A 10,470-nucleotide genomic window follows, 5' to 3' on the forward strand; every position below is an offset into this window, starting at 1 on the left:
CTTGGGCTACACTACAAAAATAGTTTATATAAATTGAAGTTTTCACCATAGGACTGCTGTAAAGCTGCTCTGGATGAAGTTTCAGGTGTGTGTGCACTCTGTGTGCAAGGAAGGGGGGATGGGGGGAAAAAAGACATCTTGCTTCTCTCCACGGTCCCAATCATACCTGAGCTGTGGAGCAGACACAAAAGCTCATCCAGTGAACTTCTCCTCACTCCGGAAGCTCAAGAGTGGAATGGCACTCTGTCCCTCCTTCCTCCCCGCCTTCCATCTGAGGGGACAGCCCCATTCCTCAGTGCAATCCCTCATTTCCCCCATCCCACCCTCGCTTACAGCCTGCAGGATCTCTGCTCTGGCAGCCCTCAGAGGTGCTTTAAGGGAGATAATCAAAAGCAGAGGTCACCTTCAGCCCTCCTTTTCCTGCTGTCAGGAAAAGACGCTATGAAGGAAGCAGCACTCAATTCTGGACTGCTTGCATCTATTGAACATAAAACTGGGAGACCTAAGAATAAACAAAGGCACTGTAATAGATTATTGAGACTATTTAGATATTCAAGTCTTATCTGATAGAAAAACACAAGAAAGGAGACAGAAATGAGCATATGAAGGATCCAAGATGCTAAATGTATAATTTAGGAAAGGAATAAAGTCCATATGGACATGAACAGCTTCTAGTTAGAATTCAGAAGCTGAGAGAGAAGGCTCTTAAAAACCGTCAGAACAAAGCTCAGTGGCTAGAAGCCAAGAAAAGAAACTGATTAACCAGAAAGATTTTATTTATTTACTTAAAATCATGAACCTACTGCTCTGGAGAGCACCTAACAGGTATTTATGACCACTTTAACAAAATAAAGCAGAGGTTAAATGAGAAACCCCTTTTGCAGGGTTTTCTAACAACCAAACCATATTTTCGAGCAATACCTTTGCCTGTGTGGAGCTAAGTTGCCATATGCTCCTGTACCTTCAGCACACGTGGGCTTTGGGCTTTTTGTTGTTGTTGTTTGGGGATGTGTGTGTTTGTTTTTTCTTTAAGAGCTAAACTACATGACCATGCAGTTAACATAGGGGAGCTGAGAAACTCATTTCAACAGATGCAGCTCACCATGGGGAACACACTAATCAGCTTCAATGGGTCTCAAAATCTTTTGGGCTCAAGCATGACGAAACAAATCTGAACAGTTAACTAAATGCACATCAAATCACTAAGTTCCTAGTTAAATGTGGGCAGTTTTTTTCTTTGGTTTTCCAAAGGTTTGCCTTATGGATTGCTTAAACTAAGAATCAGTTTGCCTTTCACATAGCAACAATTTATTTCCTTCTCTGATGTCAAGCACTGCTTAGCAAACAGAGCACCTTCCCAGAAGCAATGGGGGAAGAGCTGTGGGCAGCTCTTTACTCCTCTCCCAAGTAAAGAGGAGAAGCAAAGCTTACAAAGAACACTAGTTTAACTTCTTATGATCCAAATATGATGGCTCCCTCCCCTCACCCCAAAAAAGCAGTTATATTTAAGACGGTGACATAAATTTCTTAGAGGTTAAAAAGTGAATTGTTTTATTTGTATTCCTGCAGGTCATTTATAATGGAAACACTGGTCCTAAACTGAGATTTACAAGCCAGCAAGAGGATGCTACGTAGTTATGCAATCAAATACAATCCACAAGAGCTAAAAACCCTCACCAATGAGAAATAAAGACTAAAAATGTTTACAATCATTTAAGGAGCTATAAGAAGGCAGTGATAGTTATATGTATCCCCAAACCCCATTTTTAAACCTTAACTATAAAGACCTTGAGCTTGGCTGCAGAGCAAATCTGAAAATGTAGTGGCTTGAGAAAGAAGAACAAGACTTCTATGCTCTTTTCACTGCTTGATAGGAGAGAGTTACAAACCACAGGAAGTCCACTGCAGAAATGTGAAGTTGTCTCCCTCCTCCTTGCTGGAAAGCTCACATACTTAGTCTCCCTCGGTTGAAGAATGCATCAAATCTTGCACCTTCCATGCAAAGTGCAGTTTAGCAGTTATTTATCTGGACTATGTAAATCTTAGTTCCCGTTTCAGTCGGTCATGTTATTATCTCCTAGTGGTGTTGTACTAACTTTTCAGTCACACTCTCAGCGGAATTATAGTAGACAAAGCTTATGTGTACAAAATGGAAAATAATTTTGTTCTGTGATATATAAGCAGAAATGCCAAAACAACCTCCTCCCAAACTATTTTCTTTTGTAAGATCCCTTTAGCCAGCCTGTTCTGAAATACAACAATTATGGGTTACTTTTAATGGTCCATTTTCTACTGTTATTCAGCTGCACATACTTAAAAGCTGTGCTAGGGACTTAAAAAAACAGCCAACCTTTCCAGACGGATATATCTATGCTACAAATTGTTACCCAACTGTCTGAACTTAATTTAGCCAACACTATCTTAATTTATCTTGGTGCACTGGGAAGCTCAAGTCTTTACGGTCATAATTACTTTTTTCCAAGAGGATTACTTCATTCATTGCCCAAGACAAAGTAGTCTCTAAGTGACAGCGATCCAGGGTTTTCTTTGTCTTGATGCATACTTGTGGCTTAGTAACTGTATATCACCCACGCTGTCTGATTGATCTGAAGAGGTAGAGCCTGTGAGCACAGGCTCTCTAATAAGTGAAGGATCTTAAAATGTACTTGGAAGACTGTTCACATTTCCCTTCCTCCCTTTCCAGGATTTGCTAACTCAGCTAAACCAGGTAAGAGTTTTGGCCTTCCAACCAAGCCATTATTTGTCTCCTCCTCCTCTAGAGATGCCTAAACTCCTTAAACACAGCTAGGCACAGCCCTATTACCCACCCACATGATTACCATAGGTAGTAACTGCTCTCATGCTTTGCTGCTTAAGTCCTATATATATTCTTAATGCAAAATACAGCAGAGTAACCCCCTCAACTGACTAATGTTCAACACTACCTCATGGAAAAAGCTGTGCTATGAGCCTTATATTCCTTATAAACATAACTTAGTAGTGTGTTATGTGATCACATAAAGAGGATTAATGCATATGGCACAGTGCAGGTTCACTAAAAACTTCTTAGATCAACCAATTCACCTACTACTGCATCCTAAATCAGTTTTAATGAACACAAAGGCACATCGCAAATACAAACCTGCAGCTATACTGAAACCAAGTATTACATATTTTCCAGCTGAAGAAAGACATTAAATGATTATGGTATATGGTAGCACTAAAATGGGTTGAAATAACAGTTTGTGTATCTGTGTCCATCAGCCTTTGAAACCAGAACTTTTTCCTAAGGGATTACAAATTCTCCCAGTAATTCTAATTGAACACCATATATCACGCCCTTTTTCTTCTCCCCTCCACACAACCTTGCTGAATAGAAGAGGCCAGCATGTTACAAATCCTACGTTTTAGATCGTGTGCAAGATTCAGAAAGCCTAAGAACAAAGGTGAAGGAGAAAAGACATAATGATCTTTTTGCCACTTCATGTCACTATATAAGGTGATTTTTGTAACTTCCCCCCCCTTACTTTCTTCTTTTACATTCTATATTTTGCAAGAAAAAAAATGGATTAATTAGTTGAATTCAAGCAAACTCTAATTTCTAATTAAACATTATACCAGATCCACAATCTGTAAAACAGTTTGCCTGACATATGCCTTATGATCAAGACCACATTCAGAAAGCACAAAGTTTTGCTGCTGCCTCCATATCCAGAATACACAAACTAAGGAAACAAAGGAAAATATGCAGAGACCATTAGCAATGGAACTTGAGCTACTAGTAAATAACTTTCCTTTCATGCTGCATTCTGGATGGATGAAAATTGCTGTATATATAATTTCCATGTTTAAACAGCAATGCTGCTGGCTAAGTATACAAAAGCAGAAAATTGAAAAGTAAAGAATTACATTAAGGTCTTTCTGTTTATGCACGTTTCAAAATTATTTTATTCACTACCACATGACAGTGACTCTCCTAGCCTCCATGTTACAGACCAAGTATATACCGTATCTTGTAAATGACCCCAGTCTACCTTTAGCCTAAGCCAAGGTCTTGATTTTCACATCTATCTCAAGTGTCTAACACATGCAGCATTTCTCCCTTGCACAGCCTTCTCCCTTTAAGTAGCTACAGCAAGTACTTTTTAGATCTGCCAGCAATACATCAATGCAAGTGATCTACTCCCTACCCTTCTTTGGGCAGGGTAATAAAAAGCTTTGTTCACTTACCTCTCCCTAGCTTTATTTTGCATGCAAGTGTTTCTGCTTTTGCCTCAAGCAGCTCCAGAACTCAACTTTAATGCATGGGAAACAGAAGATCAGCAAATACTTTAAAATGCTGTATTTTGTGGTTTGACCTCAGTGACACCCTCTTAAGTGAAAGTAAGGAAGCCAATCAAAATCTGAGTTTCATTTTGCTAAGATTCTGCACTCAGAGTACTGGAGCAGCCTGCTGGCTCATGTTGACTCAACTAATCTCAATGTTTCTAATTGCAAACTGTGGCCTAATGGATTAAAACCAGAATTACTACTTAAGATTAAAACAAAGCATTTTTTTAAAAATAAAAAGGTTTCAAAACACCCTTCCAAAACTTGAAGCACTCACAGAATACAAAGTAAGTTTTGAAAATTTGTAACTATTGTTTTAAGAGTTAACTGAAAAAAAAAAATGTAGCAACTGACTAATAGTCATTGCAAGGCTAAGGAAACTATTGCAACAGAGAAAACATGTCCAGCTTGACTTCCTCTACAGCTTATTTGTGTAAAATGTTTTTTGGGTTGTACTTCCTCACTGGCAGGGAAGGCAGAACAACACTTTATATCCAAACAGTCACAATTTACTGTAGTATAAAGAGAAGGAATGAAAAAAAATATTTAAGTCTTAAAACTTGCTTTACAATCTAACCCAACTACTGTATGACTTCATGACCGACCACTGAAGAACTTCCACTGCAACTTGGCTTCTATCTTTTGTTAAGGCAGACTTGGGGAGGGGAAAAAAAATTACAGAACCTCTGTAGGGTCTACTTTTATAAACATCTACACTCAGAAGTGTTTTCTATTGAAACTCATCATAAAATTACAGAAAATTCTAAGTAGAAATAAACATTTAAAACATTCATACAACCCCTCAATAGCATGATTAACTAGAAAAATGGATGATGTACTAGAATCATCTCCCCACCCCATTTCTTTGTCAGATTCTGGACAGTCTTTCAAGTGGCAACAAGAACAATTTAGGTTAATTGCACTAATGACCTTAGTTCTCTCCAATTTTATGGGTGAACGACCAACAGAACAGGTAAAAAGATTTGTGCTTTCAACTTAAGAAATGGTCTCACACATTCAGGAGATTATGAGCAAGGCTCTGCATAGGCACAAAAATCCACCTGCAGGTTCACTTGTGAGTCTTTTTTTGGCTCATGAAGCCACTTTGAAACTTGGTGTGTTAGTCATTGCATAAAACAGCAAGAAGGATGTGTCAGGAGCTGAGGTTCACACCTTTTAATATGATAAGAAATCAGAGCTAAGCCCCAAAAGCTCCATTCCGTTTGCTGATGCTTGCAAAGCTCCGGCTGGCAAAACTTCCTTCTGAAAAGCCATTTCACCTGTCACTGGTAGGAAACAGAAGGAGGCAGGGCTGTCACCAAGCCTACGCAAGGTCCTGGAAGAAAGGATCTACCTCATTTCCTTTGACTGCCAGAGAAGATCCAAATCTTTTAGACACATATTACCACTAATACCCGTTATTACTGGTGTTGCTGCATGTTTCAAAGAGACAGAGCATACTCTGAACTACTCACACGGGATGACATGACTAAAAAGAAGCACTGAAGAGAATTTTAAACTCAAATCGTTGCTCTGAATTTTGTAAAAGTAATATTGAAGAATTGTCTATTTATGAACAAGCACAGATCTCAAAGATGACTGGTGAAGAGACTTAGGAATGAATTAATTAAGAATGAATACATACTTAGCAACTAAGGTAGAAACACTAGGGGGTAGGGGTAAGAAATAAATCTACCTACTTCACCCTCCCCAAAACTCCTAATTAGATATAGCAGTAGCTTTAAGAAATCATCAGTCCTATTTCTGTGATGCTGCTGCAACGTGGAGCTTCCTGCAATTGATGTATAACAGAGACTTGTTTTTAAATAAGTTAAATTGTTAACTTCCCAGGAGTTGGAATACCAAGGACAGAACTCCATAGGTCATATTTTATCATACTTGCTGCTCTAAGCAAGCAAGTGCAGCTATTTACAAATCAAGTCATCATTTTAAATCAGATTTTGAAAACATGATAGAGAATGGTGATGAAAAATTTTGGGAACCAGTAATCTCAGCTTCCAGTCACACCACTGTTTTATGAAAAGGCAATATCAGAGTGCCCCCCCCAAAAGGCAGTAAACTATGAAGCAACGGAGGAACTATCACAGGCTCTGAAATGTTTATGATGGCTTATTCCTTTGATCAGTTTATGCAAAGGATCACATATAATCATCAAAACAAATGCATCAAGTTCCAGCATAACCCACTCACTTTTCTGCAGGAAGTAACAGTGCAAAAGATAGAAGATGCAAACACAGCATACTATTTCATACCAGCCCATCTTACCCACCAAATTAAATCTCTCCCACAAGACAAACAAGGACTATCTAAACATTTGTTGTACACAGAAGCAGGAACCAGGAAGAGCTCTATGCACAAGAACAGAACAAGACTGGACAAAATAAAGAACATCCTTACCTGAACTGAAGGTGCTGGCTCTTGAGATTTCTTACTGGTAGTACCTTGGAAAGATGCTAAACCAAAACTGTCAGCCTTGTGTAATACTGGACCATCAATCCTGGCAGATGCATCTGTCCTATGTGACTGCCACGTCTCTTTTCTGTGATGAGATTCACCAGCTTGCTCATCTCCAAAGGCAGCCCAAGAACAGCTGTCTTTTTGTTCATCTTCAAAAGCATTCCAGTCTGTAGCCTGGTAAGCAACACTCTCATCTTGAGGTTTTGGCACTGAATCAAAGTCTCCAAATTCACTGTCATCACCATTTTCTACCTCAGTAGTACGCTGGAAGTCTAAGCCAGATGTTTTACTGGCAGTATCACATTCTAAAGTGTCAGCAGTCTGATTTAGTTCAGCTTGATCCAACCTTCCTGGCTGCTGAGAAACAGTACTTGTGTCCCTGAATTCACCAAATTCATCATTAGGTTCACTAATATGTGCGGGCTGTTCAGAAGTTCCTTCTGAACCTAGAGCATTTATTGATTCTTGAGCATTAACAAAGGTGGGAGATGCACTGCTGACTGAACCAAAATCACCAAAATCATCATCACGTGTGTCACTGCAAGCTACAACTTCAGTACTACTTCCACCATTCTTAAGATCTTCAGAAACACCCAATTTTTCCGCTGCAAGATCACTGCTTAGGCTTTGGATCTTATCAACCTTGATGTCCTCTGTTCCTGAAGAGTCATCAGGCCTAGTAAAATCTTTGCCATTTTCTGTGCCATGTTGTCTTCTCCTCCCACTGTATTCTCCATTTTCAGTAGTGCATATTGAACTTCCAGTTGTTTGAGACATACTAGAAATTGCAGATTCATTCTCTTCCAGTGCTGAGGGACCTTGTTCACAACTTATTTCCGAAATGCAAACCTCTTCTTCAATACAAGTTACTCTGTTTATCCTGTTGTTCTCCTGAATACTCAGAGTGTCCCTTTCATTAAGAACACTGCATATTGTAGGTCCTGTTCCCTCTAAATGGATTGGGTTTTTGTTTGAGAATGTAGCAAAATCTGCAAAGTCTTCACCTGAGCTAGGCATTGAGTTCAAATTTTTCTCAGTACTATGGGCACTAACAGTTTTCAGTCCCTTTGACTCACCGATACAGTCTAGATCATCTGTTCCCTGAGGATTTACAGGGTCTGATGCTGCAAATCCATTTGTTAGAATCTCTAGACATGGAGGTTTCTCACCATTACAAGCATCTATTTGCTCATCCTGGCTCTCAACTGCTATACCAGTTCTAACGATATGAGAAGAAAACCCCTCCGATTTCCCAGTGCTGTCTCTTTGTTCCCCTCTTTTGTTTACATCTTCTAAAGCAGTACCTGAAGTTCTAAACTTGGATTTTTCTTTGCTGGTACTAGTAGCTGACATATCAGAAAGTTCCTTAGTAAGAGTAGGAAGCTCTGCAACGCAGTCTTTAACATTTTTAACAGATGTGAAAGTTGCAATGCTAGCTACCTTGTCAGAATAATCATGAAGTGGGATGAAATGATTTGTGGGTATAAACTCCTCCTTTGGATGACTGTACTCCGGTGTATCAAAATCAGCAAAAGCTACACCAGCAGTGCTTACACCAGAAAACCCTCCAAATTCTCCAAATTCATCTTCATCATCATCATCAGCTCCATTGTCTAGTGGTGGAGGGGATGAGGAGTACATTCGAATAATATCCGGTTCCATTGTTTAGTTCCGCTTCAAAGTTAATGTATTTCTGTAACAGGGGAAAAAAAAAAAGAAATAGATTAGAATTTGGCTAGCTTTTGTCATCTCATATTTTTTATTTTTACTGTTCTAGGTTTTATTTTAAAAGTGTGCTTAGAGGTCTATATCCGTATTAGATATGACAAAGGAACATTCCTCAAACCCATTTTCTAACCAATTCTTTTGTTTTAGAAGTCACAAAGAATCTACTAAGGACAGTTCAAGTCTCTTGTAAACTACCACATGATCATATTCTCATCAGACAGTGCTGAAAAGCCAGAACACAAGTCATGTTTGTCTTGAGCTGTTGTGCAACACGCCAACACAACTAATCTAAGTTTTAACCCATTAGTTCTCTACCTCCCATCACCAGCGATTCATAAAGCAGCCAATGACCCTGGTCCATCTTTTCCCACACTCATCGGTGCACTCAGCGGACTGTGGAACAGAAATTAAGCCACCTGACAAGACTATGCCACAACAGTCATGTACTTGAAGGCACCTTCGGACAGTAGCTCTGAAGACTCTGAAAGATGCTTCCTTAAGCTCTGAAACAGTGAAGAAGTAGAGGAAGGAACTGATGTTATAATCACTAGCTATGATGTGCTGCTCTGCTGTTTCTTTCTACCAATTCATGGGTTTCTGTTATGTGTCCCTGTTCTTTGGATTTCATAACTGCGAGCCAACATGGACTGTCTGCACAGCTGCTGCTGCCAGCCTGCTTTTGTCTTACGAACCACCAGTTGGGAAATGCCATTACAAGTACCAGCAAAGCCTAGAGCAAAACAAACTTCTCCATTAAAACTTACTCTCAAAAGAAGAACGGAGCAAGATTATCCATAAAATATTTAAACGCAAATCACTAAATCAGAGAGAAAAAAAAAAAAGAACATATTCCCATGGCCTAGATAGAAACAGATTAAGGACTCCATCTTAACACTGCAAACCATTACAGTAACAAGCAAGGTATGGATAGAAAAATTTCTTTCCTAAAGAGTGATCTTTATTTTTTTTTTTTCAATATTGTGTATAATTACTGAAGCAATAACTACTGCTATATCTATAGATTCACAACCATACACATGATTTAACCAGTTCATACCTTAGAGCCCTTAAAGGGGGAGCTATGACCAAACTCCCTTTCAAATGCCATTTGTCATGAATAAATTGTAACAACATACTATACATACTAACTATCTATGGAAAAAGAATGGAAACAACCTATACATACTAGCAAATACTTGAATTTCTAACCCCCAGAGTAAGTGCAGACTTTACCATACTAGTTCTGAAACACAGATAAAACATTATCCTTAACTCCAACATCTTCATCTTTAAGGTGACTATCATACCTACATTTTTTTTAAAGGGTATTTTACAGTTGTAAAAGAACATCATGCTTATCAGATGAAACCATGAAGTAATTTGCAACAACACATGCAAACTGAAGATGACTGCAAAGGAATTTTGTGCAGAATAAAGAATAAGTTGTCAACAAGCTCCCACATAGGCTTACTCAGCACCAGCTGCTTAACAAGGTATTTGAGAGAAGAGCTTCACTCTCTTATCTCAGAGGCCTCATCTCTCAAGAGCACTCTCCCTTTTACATCAAGGTCTAGCAATTGTTGTTTAATGTCATACATGAATGTAAAGATCCTTTCCAAGATGTCTGTAGAGTGTGACTTTAAGTTCCCACTGAAATTACTCCAACCTGTTCACCTTCCAAGCTTCTGGGTTTTCAATCCACTAAATGTGATATTATAATTTCTTCTTTGTAACTAACAGAGCAGCCATTCCTTCTTTAGATCCAAATTTTCAAGACCTACTGCGGTCAGCAATCAGCACTAGGATTAAACACCCAGTATATCCAGACTACAATTGCTTTCTGAATGTTTTACTGCAGAGGAAGATCCATATGCTCTACACAAAGATATGCCCTGGTAGGTGGAAGTACTGGTCATTCTTTTTTTTTTTGGGGGG

At 38.9% G+C, this 10,470-nt stretch overlaps 1 protein-coding gene across 1 annotated transcript in view; it reads right to left on the bottom strand.

Annotated features, from left to right (window-relative positions):
* AFTPH (aftiphilin) overlaps positions 1-10,470 on the bottom strand; it is a 46,061-nt gene that overhangs the window by 26,682 nt on the left and 8,909 nt on the right. Inside the window, 1 exon segment of the mRNA XM_035897770.1 lies at positions 6,748-8,500. Within this exon segment, the coding sequence (XP_035753663.1) occupies positions 6,748-8,469 (1,722 nt within the window). The 5' untranslated portion in view covers positions 8,470-8,500.

Source organism: Egretta garzetta, unplaced genomic scaffold (genome assembly GCF_000687185.1).
Source record: "Egretta garzetta isolate BGI_Z169 unplaced genomic scaffold, ASM68718v1 scaffold360, whole genome shotgun sequence".
NCBI lineage: Eukaryota > Metazoa > Chordata > Aves > Pelecaniformes > Ardeidae > Egretta > Egretta garzetta.